At 39.5% G+C, this 19,405-nt stretch overlaps 1 protein-coding gene across 1 annotated transcript in view; it reads left to right on the plus strand.

Annotated features, from left to right (window-relative positions):
- The first annotated feature begins 1,239 nt into the window (after nucleotides 1-1,239).
- The window catches only part of Ush2a (usherin), a 723,091-nt gene continuing 704,925 nt past the window's right edge, over nucleotides 1,240-19,405 (plus strand). Inside the window, exons 1-2 of the mRNA XM_052200359.1 lie at nucleotides 1,240-1,712; nucleotides 5,846-6,011. Of these exons, the coding sequence (XP_052056319.1) occupies nucleotides 1,240-1,712; nucleotides 5,846-6,011 (639 nt within the window). The remainder of the gene's footprint in view (nucleotides 1,713-5,845; nucleotides 6,012-19,405) is intronic.

The raw sequence follows: 19,405 nt of genomic DNA on the forward strand, positions 1-19,405 counted from the left end.
TGCAGAGCCACTCATACGTTGCTTCCCATACAGTTGCTGTCTTACAGAATCTTATAGGGTCTTTGTGATTAAAGCATCACATGGAGTGAGATTCATAAAAGCAGGAAAGAGGAGGGGTCTGGCAGGTTCTTACAGGATAAGGTGTACTGCTACTTTAAAAATTAAGCATGCATGCCCCACCTCCCTCCCCCTGACTAAGGTACCAACCAGCTTGAAAGCTGGGACAGCTCAGTTGCAGAGGGGCCACCAAGCAACCTGCACTGAGCTACAGGTAACTTTTTGAGCTGTGGGGAAGAATAACTTGAGTGCCAAGTCTTACTCCTGGGCCTTCATGTTGCTGGGGCCTATTTCCTAGAAGTGATGGGGAGGGGCTTACAGCAGGGTTGCCAGGCAACATGGGACAGAGGTCCTGTCCAGGAGCTATTTCTCACACTGAGGGGACTGGTTGAAATGTAATAAAGAGATGGTAACTCAGCTTATTTATCAATACAATTACTTACACGGTATTAGGAATCCATATTTAACCTCCAAATGCAGAGTCATATGCAGAAACATTAACACAAATGTTTGATAAATATTAAGGCGCAGGGCAAGCAGATGGTATTGAGTTTCTAATCAGCTTTGCTGTGAGCTTAAAGTAGCTGTGCAGGCTGGGATGAGGGGAAAGGCCCTGAGTGCTTAGCTAGCTCCACTCTGGGCAAATGCAAGTTAGCTCTGGTCACAACATATGGTGTTCGGGAAAAGAGCTAAAGGATGCTTGACTGCATTAATTAGAGTGGGCGGTGCCAATTCTCTGGTCTAGTAACAGCTCAAAGTAGCAATAAGCCTCTACAATTCACAATCATATATAAATACAAAAAGTGATTGTTCTATAGATTGATGATCGGGATTTATCCAGTAACGTTAGGATCTTCATCATATATTTTGACTCTAAGCTGTATGATTCAGAATGGACTTGAGAAGTTCACCATTGTTTTCATAGGGGGCACAAACCCTCCACACTTAGAATAAGCTCTTGATTTCTTGTGTGTTGTCCACCAGGCACCAGCTTCTCATGTTTCTATCCTCTCTAAGGACATCCTTGCTCTGCCTTCCCTGTGAAAGTGTGTCTGCAGTCTCCCGGAGATGGAACATGTCAGTATCCAAGAGCCCAGCCTTTCCAGTGCTTCTGGTGAACAGAACAGACCTAGATATTAATTTAGTAATGCTTCATCGGGTGAAGAAGACTTTTTGGTGATCATGCATTCCTTGACTCTCTCACCGGGCTTCCTGTGTCATGCCATTAAAACATCGATCCTTGCCTATTTGGCTTCAGTGTTGTTGGCTGCCTCCCAGGGCGTTTTCCCAAGGCTGGAGAACGTGGGTGCTTTCAAGAAGGTATCCACTGTGCCGACCCACGCCACGTGTGGGTTCCCAGGCCCCAGCACTTTTTGTCATAGTGCGGTGGTTACGGAGCAGGTGCAGTTGTGTACTGAGAGGCTATGTATCCAGGACTGCCCCTACCGCTCTGCCTCTCCTCCCTATACTGCCCTCCTAGAAGGCCTCCGGAGCTGCATCCCCGCAGACCACGGTGATCTCCACCCTTACTCCAGAAGCAACGCCACGAGCTTCATATTCGGAAGTCCCAGGAACTGCCCCCCTCTGCTGGCTGCGAGGCTGGCAGCAGAGTTTACCCTAGCCGTGTGGTTGAAACCTGAGCAAGGAGGCACGATGTGAGTAGCACCAGCTATGTTTCTGTTTTTCAGTTAGCCCAGAACCCCTGTGAAGTGGGAAGTTATGGAAATTATTGCACTCTGAGGTCTCACCTAGAAATTAAGGAAGCAATACAGCCATGCACTGGCAGAGACCTATAGTTGAAGACTAGGTGCTGTGCTAGTCTTCCCTTTTCTGGTTCTACAATCTGAGTATTGTTTCCTGAAATGTTTTCAATCCACTGAAAATGGAAATGGAAAATAAAAGTATTGAAATAGTTACATTGGGGGGGCAATATATCTGAACATACATCATGTACATATGCAATATATATTATTTATAACAGTTATATATAGTATAACACACAATTGAATTATATATTGATAAATATCAATTATATCAGAGTCACTCATTCTTTATTATTTTATTTCTGATAGACTAGCTGAACTTTTGGTCCCAGCCTTCAGAATCTAGTCAAGTTGACAGTACATTTGTAGGCCCAGGTACTAGTAATAGAAATAATTGCTTTAAGTCTTGCTTGAGGCTTCTATTTACAAAATGTCCCTACTAGAAAATAAAAATTTGACTAGGCAGGTAGCTTTCTGAAGGCCTCGGGCTGTTTTACTTATCTTTCTTTTCTCAGTAAATGTGATAAATGGAAGATGTTCAGTAATAGACTTGACCATGCAGCTAGCACCCTACCTCCCTCACAGTACAGTCTTCGACCCACATGGTGTTCCCATCCTCAGATTTGTTTGGACATAGGTAAGCATGACACGCTCTCAAGCTTCCCGGCTGTCCACACTTGACATGACTAGGAATAAAGCTTCCGTATGACCAACTTTGGTTTGTGCAGTCATAAGCTTTTCCTGCTGTAACCGCTTCTCTCAGTGACAGTCGGCTGCCGTCCCCTAAGTAAGACAAGGTTTTCTTAGAAGCATCAGCACCATTTTGGTTGATCCTTATTTACTTTGCTTTTGAAATGTTGCTATTTATGTGCTCACATGTGTGTGCATGCAAGTGCGGTGCCTATAGTTTCCAGCGAGGGTTTGAGGACTGCAGAGATGCTGCCAGGGTGCTTACCAGTTACCTGACGTGGGTTCTGGGAACTGCACTTAGGTCTTTTGCATGAGCATCAAGCACTCTTAGCCTTTGAGCAGTTCTCTGGCTCCCATTAATTTTTATTTGTTTAATATTAAATTTGCTTTTGCCATTTTCCTCCTTACATGGCATGCATTCTAGTGACTCTCTCCCCATCTTCTGTCTCCAAGTGGCTAGTGTTGGGCACCTGCCCTTGGGACATTTGCCCTGTGGGGCTGTGCTGGGGGATGTTTTAGAACCTACGAAACAAGGATTGCCATCTCACAAGTGAATGTGACTTAGCATCTTAGGTAATGTGACATTTCATCTGCCAAGGGAAGGTTCCTTGGCCTTTTACTTTTGTTTCAAGTTCAGAGTTAAAATAATTATTGTCTGTTATCCCTGTTTCAATCACTCATCCCTCCCTCACCCCCTCACCCCCAAAAAAGACTTTGATGTTTTACTGTTGGAGATGTCAGGAAATTGAAGTTACCAGTCATACCACCAGCATTCAGACTCTTTTTTTTTTAAATTAGTTACCCTTCTGAAAACCTACTATCCTATCCCTCCTCCGTCTGCTCACCAGCCCACCCACTCCTGCTTTCCTGCCCTGGCATTCCCCTATATAGGGGCATGGAGCCTTCTCAGGACCAAAGGCCTCTCCTCCCTTTAATGTCCAACAAGGCCATCCTCTGCCACATATGCATCTGGAGCCATGGGTCCCTCCATGTGTATTCTGGTTGGTGGTTTAGTCCCTGGGAGCTCTGGGGGTTCTGGTTGGTTCATATTGTTGTTCCTCCTATGGGGCTGACAGCTCCTTTAGTTCTTTCTCTAGCTCCTCCATTGGGGACCTTGTGCTCAGTCCAATGGTTGGCTGAAAGCATCTACCTCTTTATTTGTCAGGCACTGGCAGGGCCTCTCTGGAAACAGCTATATCAGGCTCCTGTCAGCAAGCGCTTGTTGGCATCCACAATAGTGTCTGGGCATCCAGACCCTTAAAACACCTTTTTAAGTTTGCAGAGACATAGAGACATCTCTGTACCACATGACCCTTCTATTGGCTTCCTTTCCTAATGATAAGATACAGGGGCATTCCTAGAGATGCTGGCATGAGGTTTATAGTTTGGGGGGTTCGTTGCTTGTATCAAGGTCATTTCATTCTTGATGCTAAAGTACCTATGGGAATTGGGGGAATTTGGGGGTGTTTGCTCCAGATAAGTAAAACAAACAAAACATGGATTATCCAATTACTGTGTATTCAGGAGCAGAATAAATCCAGTTCCTAAATATTTTACTACCTGCCTCTGTCTCACATTTATTATCTACCAAAGCTAGAGTGTTTACAAGCAAACAAAATAGCAGGGGAGATAATCAATAACATATTAAGAAAAGCATTTTCAGCAAGCTTGGGGAAATAAGTCTGCATTTGGTAAATACATTCCTGCGTAATGATTGAATTCTCACTTGTAGATTTTATACTCAAGACAAATGAACAAAGGAAAACTCCCAAAGTCCCAGAGAAACAGGATAATGGCAGATTTTTTCCATGTCAGTAAATCACGAATATTCCATTACTGAAGCATTAAAAATAGCCTGCATTAGATATATGTATGTGTGTATGTATATCTGTATATATATATATGTATATATATATATATACATGTATGCATGCATGCATGTATGTATGTGTTTTAAAAGCTTTTATCTAAAATTATTTGCCAAAATTAAAAATGCCTTGTTTTATATCTTACCGAATGCTGGCAAAAAGAATAGTAAATTAGTGTCAATAAAGGAGATACTGGCACTCTGCAATCTTACTCTTTTCCAACTTGGGACAATCATAGACGAAAGGAAAACAAGGTTTTTAAATGCTCTCTGTGAGGATAATTTTGAACATCTTTTACAGCGATTCTTGGGTGGGGTGACCCCAAACATTACCTTTGCCACTGGGACTCTCCCAACTGATTTTGATTACTTTTGAGGAGGAAGACTGTAGCATCCCATGTATTTTTCAGGTCCTCGGAATCCTGGTGCTCTGATGGGTGGAGTCTCATTCCTACCTAGATGGCGAACCTTTTTTAGTGAGCAGGAAGGAGGACTGCTTAACCGTCTCTGAGCTGAGACAAGGATTTTGTGATCAGTGAGGCATGTGGAGGTGCCTGGCCTGGGTAGATGGTAGTCAGTTGAGGGAGGAGCCCTAGGCTCTGAAAGGCACACCAGATGACCCATAGAGGAGTGACCTTTGGAAAAAATCCCAGTGCAGATGATGTCACTCATCATCTCAGCACTCGGGAGCTTGGGCTAGAGAGCCTGCAAGATCAAACGCATCTGGGGCTATGTATCAAAACCCGGTCTCTAAGGCAGCATAGGTGTGAGTCAAAACCTAGGTCCTTCCTAAAGTTGTTTTATGTCATCAAAATCCTACTTAATCTTATTCTTGGAGAGAAGGCTTCCGTCCAGAATCACCACACTATGTCAGTGTCTCAGCTGAACTACGGTCACAGAAGAGGTTGGTGGCCATCTTTCACACACTGCTTCTGGCTTCTGGCCAATGCAGGATCAAGAGGAAGGGACGGTGGTTGTTCAGTCACTGTTTCATCTCAGGAATCAAATAGAGCAATTCTGACTTCAGGGCTAATAACTCAGAGCCTTCCGTGGACTCCAAATTCATTTGACATTAAAAGAAGAAGAAAGATTTGCCCTGGTGACTCAATACCCATGTGGGATGTGGTGTGTCCTACCACTTCCTATAAAAGGAATAGCAGGGAACTAATGGGCCAGTAGCCTAAATGTTAGTTTTCCAGTAGGATGCAACTACTTTACTTCCCATCATGAATCTCTAATGAAGGGTGTTGAGGCTCTGGGGAAAATATTGTAAATAAGAATTCCATTTTTTTCCAAAGTAAAATGACTTCTCTTGGAATAAGGGTTTCTAAGAGTGTAATGAGATTCAGGTACTTATTCGTAGCACACTACTTTGGGTGGGGCTGGGGTCACTTTAACAGGACAGTGCCTCAGCTTGTCATTTTGCTTGGACGCTGACCTTTCCTGTCTTTTCTGGTTGCTTCCTTAGGTGTGTGATGGAAAAGACAGTGGATGGGCAGATTGTGTTCAAAGTTACAATATCGGAGAAAGAGACCATGCTTTATTATCGCACAGTAAATGGTTTGCAGCCTCCAATAAAAGTAATGACACCAGGGAGAATTCTTATGAAGAAATGGATTCATCTCACTGTGCAGGTGAGTAAAATAAAAAATATTTAACATTTGGTTAAACACGGAGATCTGTCTTCCTGTCTATTCCTTTAAATGGCACCTACCCAGAAAAGCTAAAGCTGTATCTAAATCCCAGGTCTATGTAAATGACAGCGAAGGAAGACGAATATTTCAGTGACCTCATGGTATATCTCATGATGTGTTAGCAGTTTCTCTCTCTAAAGCTGCTGTAAAACTCTCAGCCCCAGAGCTGAACTGTAATGATGCCTTGGGCAATAATCACATGTCCAGAGAATTTCTGTTTTATTTGGTCCCTGCATTTTATGTTTAGATGTTAAGCCCTTTAGAGTCCAGCGCTGAGCTCACTGTTTGTGGAAGGCTTGGAATCCTTGCTTGGTCGGTTGCTAGAGCTGTCTTCCTTGGGCAGTGTCTGTTGATGAGAATGGAACTTGGCTGCTGCGTTAAATCGGTGACCTTAGAACTAGTGAACATTGCACTCGAGGCACTCAGAAGGTGTTACATGATCATTGTCGTTGTCACCCACAGTTTGGCAAAATCTTCCAGGCCGTCAGATGCTGAGATTGCCGTGAGATGGCTGGCATTTGCAGGGTCTAGAATAGAGACAGAGCCGCCTTCTGTTTCTTCAGGGTTTCCTGTGTCTCAGTACTGCCAAACCCATTCTGGCCTTTCAAACCAGAGGTGGATAGAGCATGCTCAGTTTCCTAGGAGGTGCTCCAGCATGGGCACTCACCCAGGGACCAGCAAAAATCACCCTCACATTTTATGGAAATGATCTTTGACTTCAAATACACACATATGCACATGTATATACATATATACAGATGTGTATATACTTTTACACCCACATACACACAAATATATGTCTGTATATAAAGAAAGCAAGCATATACTGTATATCCATATAGATCTATAGCTATCTATGTATAGATAGATAGCTAGACAGATAGATACGTAGATACGTAGATATGTAGATACATAGATACGTAGATATGTAGATACATAGATACATAGATGCCTAACTACTACCCTGAATCAGGTACTAAAGAAATTTCCTTAGGTGGTCCTGAGAATTCTTAATTTGATTTATATTATTTGTTAAACATGATATCATTTTTGATAATTTGAGAATATACTGTATGCACATTTTTATTATAACTATTGAAAATATAATATTTGGGCATAACAGTGCAATAACAACCTCTAAAGGAAAATACACACACACACACACACACACACACACACACACACAATTGGTAAATTGGTTTTAGGAAGGCAGTCAGAAAATTTTCATACCTACTCTAGGCTTTTGGCTAGAATTTGAGCTTAGTAAATGTCATTGATGCGGACCAGGGTTCTCTTTTGTTTCGGTGCCACTGAGATTGGTGCAGAGCGTACATCCTACCTAACATCAGCTCTATAGTAACAGCTGGATTCCATCCTGACAATCCTCAGTTGATAGTGGTTTAATAAGGTAGGGAACGACTTGTTTCTAGAAGATGCCCATCTTAACAATTGATTGTTTCAACCAAATTGAACTCTAATTTTTAAAATGAGGATATACAAAATTTTATATAAAGGAACTTTGCAGACAATGCCAAAACATCTGACCGTTTCTGGCAAAAATTGGTGTCTATAATAATGAAGCCAGTCTTTCTGGTTATCTTTGTTTTGGCTGATGTGTATAAATGGGCAGAGCTTTAGCAGACAGTAGAACCTGAAAACTTCAAGAAGCAAGTTCCAAGTGCAAAGAGATGGCTGTCTCTGAATGACTGTCCCAGGAGCCCAGCCTTGCCCCCCTCACTGGAGCCACACCATCATTTTTATGTAGGTGAAGTCCTCTCCTAGTTTAGGTAACGTTTTGTTTTTAAATCTTCCTCTCTTTAAGGGCAGCATACTGAAGGCTTAAGAATAGTTATTTTTATATTTCATGAATTTGAATGGTTTGCCTGCATTTAGTAAAGTGTACTATATGTGTATAGTGCCAGAGGAGGCCCAAAGAGGGTATTAGATTTCCTAGAACTGGGATCACAGGGGTTATGGACCACCATGTGGATGCTGGGAACTGAATCTCAGCCCTTAGAAGAACAGCAGGTTGTCTTAACTGCTGGGCCGTCACTCCACTTCCAACCCTGATGATTTACCGAAGCAGCATAGAGTTTAAACTGTTTGTCTACCAAGGGGCAAATTATCCTTTCTGATTTATACATGTTTTTCTTTTTCTTTGTTTTAAATTTTTAATTGAGTTTTTGAGGCAGGGTCTTGACTGACAGCACAGACATTAAGCTGTTGCCCAGACTGGCTGCAAATTGCCAGCCCCCTGCTTCTGTTTCCTAAGTGCTGAGATTACAAGCGTGTGCCGCTGTGCCTGGCTATTAAGTTTTTAGAATAAACTCGCTGGACTCTAATTAAGTCACAAATGAAAACATCACACAGCCAGATTAATGATGCTGATTAAGCCCTTGCCCATTCCCAAATCCATACATGTCACTGAACCTCTCGCTGTCAGAACGGCCATTCTGAAGCGCTAGGCTTCTCTTAGGTTCTTAGGCATTCACTGTCAATTATATTTTTATTCACTTATTGACAACAAAAACTGAAATCATAATTAGCTTTATATCCTCTTTCATGACTGCTGGGTCTGTTCGTTACAATTCATAAACTATACAAAACACTGGATAGCATTGTAACACTTCCAGGTATGCATGCAACTTGCTCTGATCATCTTTCCTCTTTTAACCTCTGGTCTTATGTATCTAAACATGTGTGCATATGTGTGCGTGTGTGTAAGCGGATGCCAGAGAAAGGGATCAGATACCCTGGTCTGCCACTCTCTCCACCTTGTTCCCTGAGACAGATTCTCTCACTGAGTCAGGAGTTTGGCTATTGGCTAGCATGCTTGAGTTATTAAGTCTCATGCTTCCATTCCTGGCAGCGTGCCAGGCCAGGTACAGAAAACCATGTCTAAATTTTTATGTAGGAGCTAGGGGCTTGAATGCAGACCTGCACACTTGCACAGCAATCTTGCTTATTTATTCAAGGAGCCATCTTCCCAAGTGTCTCCATTTTTTCCTTTGATGCTTCTAACATCGTGTCTTTTAATTTGTTTGTTTCATATTCTACACATGACAGTGCAATGTCTGTCTTTCTATTTGCTCTCCTTGAAAACGATGAAATTATATCATGATCTCAAAAATTACAAAAATTAGAGATGACAACCAAGTACTCACTATGAGAGAATAAAACCATAAAATAAAAAAATGCACAAACACACACACACAATCAACCAACAACAAATTACTATATACGCACACACATACAACCAATCAAAAACAAAATGATACATACATACATCTGTCAAAATAATTCAAAGGGATTAAATACTATGGCAAGGACAGCTGTTCATACTAAAATGGATATAAACCTCTCCTACCCTGAGTTTAGCCATCTTCTTGGGCTAAACACCCCTTGCAGAGAGTGAATACAAAGGGGTGCTCAGCCTTTCTGTTGTGTGTGATGCTTCTCAGGGAGTCGGTGGGAATAAGAGCTGACTGGAATAGCTCTCTTTCCCTACTTAGTAGCACAAGGAAATCAAACAGTCTGGGACAGATTGATTATTTCCCCCAGCTCCCCAGGACAAGCTTGCACAGAACTCTTCTGTTCCTCAGGATCCTAGGTTCCTCATGAAAGCCCACAGGAAGCGGCGGACAGCAAACCCACCGAACAGAAAGTGCTTCCGGACTTTCTGCCGCCCACAACTGTTCTGATTTTAATTCCTTGTCTCTGTATGCATTTGTGCAGTCATGCCTAATCCCCATCCCTAGCTAGCAGGCCCCTGAGCTACCAACCGGTTCAAACCTTACATGGTATGTTCTTCAATGAGCTTGCATCAGTGAAGTTTCCCTGGGGCCACAATGGACCACAGGGTAGATGCTGGATAGGACGACACAGTGCTATTTGCTATGAGCGTCAAAGAAATGAAATTGTGAACTTTCCTCTCAAAGCACCACACATAGTGAGACCTTCTTAAGATGGCGCCCCATGACAGCAGCATGTGTGTATGTGTGTATTTTCAGACACATGGGCATATCTCAGTCACTAGCTAACCCTGAAGCTGCCAGGCATGGGAGTTCAGACATCCTCTGGAGTCCACATGTCCCTGTGTTGAGGTTTACTTTTTGTCTCCCTGGAGGCTTTACCTTCTTAGGGCTTCTCTGTGATACTGAGCCACTGTGGGTTCAGTGCTCGATCAGAAGTTCCTTCCCTCTGTTCCTGTGACCTACGTTCAGAGGGTTCATTTAGCATCCACTTCTCAGGAACAAAATGAGAATATTGAGCAATGGAGAGGGCCCTTGTCACCAAATATGATGTAATTAGTTCAGTCCCCAGGACTCTGCAAAGTGAAGGGAGATAAGTGTTTCCTGAGAGTTATCCTCTGACCACATCCAACTTGCCTTCTGGTCATCAAATGCATACATGGGATACACATGCACACATACAATGAATAAATTCATGATGTAAAAAGCAATTTAAGAGCTCATAATGCTAACTTCCCCAGAACATTTTTAAATGCCTTTAAATTATTAAATCCCTGGGCAATAAAGATACCAGGAAGGCAAGCCATAGGAAACAGAAGAGACCTAATATTCTAAATACACAGACTGCTCCAGTGATGGCTTCTAGTGATGGCTTTATCAGCATTTGTATGGAAGCCAGCATTTTGAGATAAGAACCATCAGAAAATGGAAAGTTTGTAAGTTAATATTCATTCAGGGACTTCAGTCTTAAATGGTTGCTGATTTAAATTTTGTTTTGGGATTTAACACATTGGCCATTTCAGATTATGTAATAAAGAGATTTATTAAACCATATGTTTTATACTGAAACACAGAAAATTAGTTCATGATTTCAACAAGCACAACAGGGATAACCTTCATAGAACCTTAAGGGGTCAATATTAATATTAGATTCATATATATTGTCATTACTATAAGATGGGTATTTTAAAATTTTGGAATATATAGAGGAATTTTATTGAGTATTTTGTTGTCAATTATTAGGCAATACTGCTTGGAAGCATTTAGCTGCCTGTCACTAGAAAGAACCATCCCCTCCACCCCCAAGTCTCCTGTGAAAATTGTCTTTGCCATGTAAATGACTCACACACTTCATGGAACCTATAGCTTCAAGGGATCACCAGTAGAGTCTCTCTAGAAGCCATGTTGAATGGCAGTCAGCCATGAGTTGCAACTGACAGTGTCTGGAGAATGAAGCCTCAAGGACTATTTTAACTATAGGGTCGTTCACAGGGTCTGTGGCATCGCAAAGGCTTCTGGGTACTCTGACCAACTGAGTCCCAGAGGAGCCTAGCCACAACAGTATGAAGAGGGGGCATCTTGATACAGTGGGGGAAGAAAGTATTGGTAAATAAGCTTGAGCAGCCAGGAGGAGGGGGAGGAGGGGGGAGGAGGAGGAGGAGGAGGAGGAGGAGGAGGAGGAGGAGGAGGAGGAAGGATTATAGAGTCCTGACTTGTTTGTGAAGTATGTTGTTTTGATTTATGCCCTCAGTTTGAAAATAAACTATTGAGAGCTCTGGAGACAGACATGCAGTTTAAGAAACGATTTGTTAGACTTTAACTTCATCTGACTTTAAAATAAAATCCATAGGTTACCATAAGGGGTGTAAAGATGGGTCAGTGATTAAGAGCTTCTTGATCTTACAGAGGACCAGGGTTTGATACCCAGAATTCACAATGGGTAGCATACAACAGTATGTAACTTCTCTAATTCAAGTGGTCCTGTGTCTTCTGTGATCTACCTTGAAACACAAACATGCACATAAGTGAAAATGAAATATTTTAGTAACTTAATTGACATAAAACTTAGTCATTTAAAAAAATCTGAAGGGTTATTTTCAAAGTCCTGTGGCCAACAAGAGTAAAAAAGACATAATTATAACAGAAATCATTTTGGTATGTTTGTAGATATTCTTACATATTTATAATGTGTATATGTATGTGTTATGTTTTACATATTTATATATTCATAGAATGAGTCTATATACTTTGCAGCTGTATCTCTCATTTTTACAAGTGGTTTAAATGTTCAACAGGATTATTTTTACGTAAAGTACCACTTTCCAGTTCTATGCACAGACCAGTGCTAAAGAGATGGCTCAGTGTGTAAAGATATTTACCAGCAAGCCTAGCAGCCCAAGGTAGATCCCCAGAACCCACATGATGGAAGACGAGAACTGACCCATGTAAGTTGTCATCTAATATCTAGACTTGCCTTCCGACATATACATGTGTGTGCACACATTCACACACATGCACACACTCATGCCTGCACATGAACACACACATGTGTGCCCATACAATGTTTTGCACACACAATGTTTCAAAAGGAACATGAAATAATACAAGACATACTGAATTTTTCTACTTTATGTCTTACTTGATTAGAACTACTCAGCCTTTGCATGGGTCAGCTTTATAATGGCATAGTTGATATAGTTTGGGTTGAAACTACATAGTACATTTTTTATTAAACTAATACAATTTTTGTAAAATATACAATTCAGTATTAACATTTTTCAAATCATCAAAAAAATTTATAATAGTTAAATACCTTTTAAATATACATGATATCTTCTGAGGCTAAAAGTGATATGCACTCAACTGGTTTTTTAAAATCTATTTGGAACATTAAACATGATAGAAGTAGAAAAAAATCTCTTATGAAGTCTTCTATGAAAGGAAATTGTGACAAATTCCTGATTAGACAAAAACCACTCCATCTCCAAGGGAGAATACACAGCATAATTGTGGCTGAATGAATTGGGTAGTTTTCCTTCTGTTTCTATTTTGTGGAATAGTTTGAAGAGTATTGGTATTATGCCTTCTTTAAAGGTCTGATAGAATTCTGCACTAAATCTTCTGGTCCTTGGCTTTTATTGGTTGGAAGAGTTTTAATAACTGCTTCTATTTCTTTAGGGCTTATGGGACTGATTTAACTTTGGCATCTGTCTAGAAAATTGTTCATTTGCTCTAGATTTTCCATTTTTGTTGAGTATAGGCTTTTGTAGTAGGATACAATACCTTTTTTGAATTTCCTTGGTTTCTGTTGTTATGTCTCCCTTTTCATTTAATATTTTATTAATTTGGATAATGTCTCTGTGCCCTCTGGTTAGTCTGGCTAAGGGTTTATCTACCTTGTTGATTTTCTCAAAGAACCAGCCCCTGGTTTTGATGATTCTTTGTGTAGTTCTTTTTGTTTCTACTTGATTGACTTAAGCCCTAAGTTTGATTATTTCCTTTTGTCTACTCTTCTTGGGTGTACTTGTTTCTTTTTGTTCTAGAGCTTTCATGTGTGTTGTCAAGCTGCTAGTGTATTCTCTCTCCAGTTTCTTTTTGGAGGCATCCAGAGCTGTGAGTTTTTTTCTTAGCACTGCTTTCATTGTGTCCCATATGTTTTGGTATGAAGTTCCTTTATTTATATTACATTCTAAAAAGACTTTAATTTCTTTATTTCTTACTTGACCAAGTTATCATTAAGTAGGGTGTTATTCAGCTTCCATATGTATGTGGGCTTTCTGTTGGTTTTGTTGCTATTGAAGACCAGCCTTAGTCTGTGGTGATCTGATAGGATGCACAGGATTATTTCAGTCTTCTTATATCTGTTGAGGCCTGTTTTGTGACCATTGTATAGTCAATTTTGGAGAAGGTACCATGAAGTGCTGAGAAGAAGGTATATTCCTTTTTTTTTTTTAATGAAACATTCTATATATATATATCTGTTAAATCCATTTGTCCATTACTTCTGTTAGTTTCACTGTGTCTCTCTTTAGTTTGTGTTTCCATGATATGTCCATTGATGAAAGTGGGGTATTGAAGTCTTCAGCTATTATTGTGTGAGGTGCATTGTGTGCTTTGTGCTTTAGTAAAGATTCTCTTATGAATGTGGGTGCCCTTACATTTAGAGCATAGGTGTTTAGAATTGAGAGTCCTTCTCGATAGATTTTTTTCCTTCGATGAATATGAAGTGTCTTTCTTTATCCTTTTTGATAACTTTTAGTTGAAAGTTGATTTTATTCGATATAATGGCTACTTTAGCTTATTTCATGGGACCATTTGCTTAGAAAACTTTTTCTAGTCCTTTACTCTGAGGTAGTGTCTGTCTTTGTATTTCCTGTATGCAGCAAAATGCTGGGTCCTGTTTATGTATCCAGTCTGTTAGTCTATGTCTTTTTATTGGGGGAATTGAGTCCATTGATGTTAATAAATATGAAGGAATAGTGATTGCTACTTTCTGATATTTGTGATGTTATTTTTATATTTGTGTGGCTAACTTATTTTTGGGTTTATTGAAAGATTACTTTCTTGCGTTTTCTAGGGTGTAGTTTCACTTCTTGTGTTGGCGTTTTCTGTTATCCTTTGTAGGGCTGGATTTGTGGACAAATATTGTGTAATTCTTTTTTGTCATGGAATATCTTGGTTTCTCTATCTATGGTAATTGTGAGTTTTTCTGGGTATAGTAGCTGGATTTGTATTTGTGTTCTCTTAGGGTTTGTATAATATAGGCCCAGGATCTTCTAACTTGCATAGTTTCTGGTGAGAAGTCTGGTTTAATTCTGATAGGTCTGCCTTTATACGGTACTTGACCTTATTCCCTTACTGCTTTTAATATTCTTTCTTTGCTCTGTGCATTTGGTGTTTTGAATATTATGTGATGTTAGAAATTTCTTTTCTGTCTAGTCTCTTTGGAGTTTTGTAGGCTTTGTATATTTATGGACATCTCTTTCTTTCTTTTAGGGAAGTTTTTTTTCTATATTTTTGTTGAAGATATTTACTGGTCCTCTAAGTTGGGAATCTTCACTTTCTTCTATACCTATTATCCTTAGGTTTGGTCTTCTCATTATTCCCTGGATTTTCTGGATGTTTTCAGTTAGGAGCTTTTTGCATTTTGATTTTGTATTTTCCTTGACTGTTATGTCAATCTTTTCTATGGTATTTTCTACATGTGAGATTCTCTCTTCCATCTCTTGAATTCTGTTGGTGATGCTTGCATCTATGACTCCTGATATCTTTCCTAGTTTTTCTATCCCCAGGGTTGTCTCCCTTTGTTATTTCTTTATTGTTTCTATTTCCACTTCTAGATCCTGGATGGTTTTCTTCAATTCCTTCACCTGTTTGGTTGTGTTTTCCTGTAATTCTTTAAGGGAATTTTGTGTTTCCTCTTTTAGGGTATATAGCTGTTTACCTGTGTTCTCCTGTATTTCTTTAAGGTAGTTATATATGTCCTTCTTAATGTCCTCTATCATTTTTATGAGATACGACTTTAGATCAGAATCTTGCTTTTCTGGTGTGTTGGGGTATCCAGGGCTCACTGTGTTGGGAGAACTGGGTTCTGGTGATGCCAGGTAGCCTTGGTTGCTCTTGCTTATGCTCTTGCCCTTGCCTCTTGTTACTTGGTTATCTCTTATAGAGCACATTTTAAATTTTGATATTTTCTTGGGATAGCAATATAAGTACGTATTTTGTTGGGATGCTTGGCAGTTAGTTATAGTGAGCTGCACCTTCTAGTTATTTATAGAATTCTAAGAGTAACCTGTCCATTTTCTCCAGTGTTCTTTATAGCACAACCATCATGATCAGAAAGCAAAAGTATTCAGAATGCATCCTCACCTTGACTCAGACTCCCTCCACCTGCATTCTAGCTTGCTAAGCCTACTATAACTGGGACATCTGCATTTCCAGAGTTCATATGTATGTAATAGGATACATTCAACCTAGCTGTTACATAGAGAATAAACATTCTGCATAAGCAACGTGCAGTATTAATACCCTTTAGGACAGTTGTATCTGGGAGATTCAGAGGCCAGTGGCTTGAGCGCAGCAGGCAGACCATAAAGCATGGTGGGAAATGAAGAGTGATAGACTGATGAGGGTGTACAATTAAACATCATTGAACAGGCTGCAATTCCTTAAGCAAGATCCGCAGATACAATGGGCAGGGACAGAGATGGAGGGTGACATACATGCCATGGGCAGATTACATTTTGCTAAGCACTACTTGACTACAGAGAGGGACAACAAGTTATCCTGAAGACAAGGGTAGGGGCAGGCCATGGTAGCCCAGCCAAACAGTGCTATGCAAGCAAAAGAGTCTGTGGTTCATATGCTGAGAACAATTTACTTACAAAAGTTAGAACCTTCGTTGATAGAAGAAATATAGAGTTGACAGATCCTCGTATTCTTATGTGTGTACTTTTATAAAGTCTAATTAATCCACATAGAGGTCCCAGAAAATAATCATGTTTGTGATACATAGTACAAGCTGGCCATCAGTTCTGAACCATAATTTCTACCTTTGGAAGACATTAACATTAACAAGAAACTAACATTCCTCATGCTCACAGGCCGGTATGTCTTCACTGGCCTAAAATGGGACCTGTGTATTATTTCTTTCCACCTTGATGATCTTAGAAAGAGTGTAAGAAAATATGGCAACCAGAACCCAGTTCAGGAAGTTATTATCTTTAGGTTGGGAATGTTAGGAAAAGTGCTTAAAGAAAGGGTCATATTAGCTAATTCTTAAAGACTAATAGGTTTTTGGTTGGTATAGAAGAGAAAAACAGAAAATCCTGTCCAGAAGAAAGAGGAGAGTGAAACGTGGTGACTCAAAATGGTAAACGGTATCAGTGGGAGATACTGAGTTACTTAGATGTATGTCATTGTGTCAACCAAAATGCTAAGGAAAACTAGCTCAGAAACTTAAAGTAATAAAGAATATTCGGGGGGTAGAGAGAGAATATATCTTTTGATGCATAACTTATGTTCTTTAATTAATGGATTCTAAACATGTTTAGTAAATTTTATTATTCTGCATTGCCATTATTAAAATTGTAAGTGCATAGACTGTATGATGTACACACCCAAAGTAGTCTGGTTTAGCTCATGTGCATAACAGAACAGCACAAGGCCCACTGTACTGTTTACCTTGATAAGTTTGAATGTCATCAAGATAATATTTTACATAAAAGACATGAGACCAGTGAGATAATTTCTACAGGGACACTTCAAATCAAGACATACAGAAAGCCATGAATAAATTAACATTTAAACCTAGAAATTGATATTTGAAGACCAACTTACCTATTTATTTCTGTAAGAGACTGACTAGCCCTCAATGATAGCTATAAAATGTATAATATATATAAAAGAAATATATACAAATATCATGCTCTATGTTGATTTCTTATGGCACTAAAATTGAAATTTGCAATAAAAAATTCTGTGTCTACTTAGGTTTTTTTATTAAACAATGTCTAGTCTCGAAAATGCCATCATGGTGATTCTGTCAAATTTATAATGGTTCACATCCGATGATGGTGCTGCTTAAGCTCGTTCCCCGAGTGGAATTGCCATTCTGAGCATCTTCCCCTAAAAGCCAAGTATAATAAGACTTGGGTGATTTTCACTCTTTTGTGGGTAGTTGTTTTTGCGCCCAAAGGGCTACGTGATGCCATCGGTCACATATCACTAGGCAGAGCAGTGTGCACACCCCCAGGGCGGAATGGGATCATGGTATGCAGCATTTCACAAAGGAATAGAACCCATGGTTGTTCTTAAACACAGACTTGAATAGTTTTATTTCCCCATCTATTTTCTTTGGTATTTCTCTCTTAAATACAATATTCTAAATTATTCAAGGTTCCTATGTGAGTTGTATCCACAGCTAAGGAAAAATAGTTTTAAAAGACATATTTCCAAGAATGGAAAAGTTATAATAGGTCAACATATTTTCAAGTGATCTATTAATAAATTAGTAAGTATGATGCTTATAGAACTTCCATCATTTTCCCCCAAATCAAAAGATGACTCTGAACTGTATGCTTGAAAAGTAAAAGCATTAGTAGATGTGTTTTGTTTGTGCTTAGTATTCAATTGGTTTTATCATGAGGGTTGCAGAAGGGTAGAAAGGGGCAGAGACCCTGTAATTTACATCAGGCCTGAGAGAAAAGCTCAGAGCCATTAGGAGAAACTCAGGAACCTGAGGATAAAAGCCAATTGATCATGGAAGAAGGAACCAAGAGATCTTTTATTACATATGTATGTTACGTGATTTACAGTTGACTTCTGGGAAAGGAATCCCTTGTGTTATAGTTATTTGGCAAGAGTGTCCCATGCAAATACTTTGGAGGTATTTTTGCTACAGTAATTTTACTGAAAACAATTGAATTCAGTGTCTGGGTTTAACATGAGACACAGAAAAAGAAGGTTGAAAGGATGAGCCGCAAGTGAGGTAAATTCTGTGACATCATACCTATGGACAAATACTGACACCTGTGAATATATTCCTTCCAACACTCCCCAGGATCACACACAGAACACATTAAAATGTGTGGGAGAAAGTTAAAGTGGCACATGTTGTGACAATTTCTGAAAACTTAGGGGCTTGGAGGCTGTGAAGTGTAGAACTTGCATAGATAGCACTTCTCTGTGCTTTTGTTGATTGATATTTTAATTATATATATTTATGGGATACATCATGATAATTTGCTACATGTGTGCAATGGGTGAAGATTGAATTGTGGTAATTAGCATCTCGGTCTCTTAATAATTTAATTAACATAATTCTATGTATTTATGAACTGGAGTGTGATGTTTTGATGAATGCATTCGATATGTGCAGTTCAAACTGGGATGCTAACATTTTCATCTTCTCATGTTTAGTATGTATTAAGACTTGAGCCCCTCTCCACAACACAGGATAGGCTATTGCGGACTTCAGTCAACCCCACCATGCTGTAAAGTACTAGAACATGGTACTCGTGCCTATCTGCAGTTTGATTTCTCAGACCTTCCTTCCTCTACCCCTCTGCCACTTGTAATACTCATGACTACTGTTTCATATTCAGATCTCAATTCCGAGTGTACTGTTCTTGTGTCTGATTTGTTTCACTTAGCATGATGTCTTATAGTTCCATTAATTTTACTACAATGATAGCATTTTTCATGTATTAGAAGAATTTCAATGAACATGAAATGCCACATTTATGATCAGTCCATATCTTGATGGGTGTCTAGGTTGACTGTGTATAATATATCAGAAGTAAGATGGCTGGAACTTGCAATAATTCTATTTTGATTTGTGAGCTTGTATGTGTGTGTATGTGTGTGTGTGTGTGTGTGTGTAATCTCTATTAAATTCTCCATAATGACTTTACTAATCTATATTCCTAAAAAAAAATTTAAAGTTTTCTCATATTCTTCTCAATATTTTCTAGTTGTTTTGAAATATATCATAAACTAATGTCAAGTATAGGAATCATATTCAGCTGGCTAAAAAAAGTCTTCCCTATTTGACTACATTTTGGGCAAATTATCTGTTAGCTT

This window comes from Apodemus sylvaticus, chromosome 12 (genome assembly GCF_947179515.1).
Source record: "Apodemus sylvaticus chromosome 12, mApoSyl1.1, whole genome shotgun sequence".
NCBI classification, from domain to species: domain Eukaryota; kingdom Metazoa; phylum Chordata; class Mammalia; order Rodentia; family Muridae; genus Apodemus; species Apodemus sylvaticus.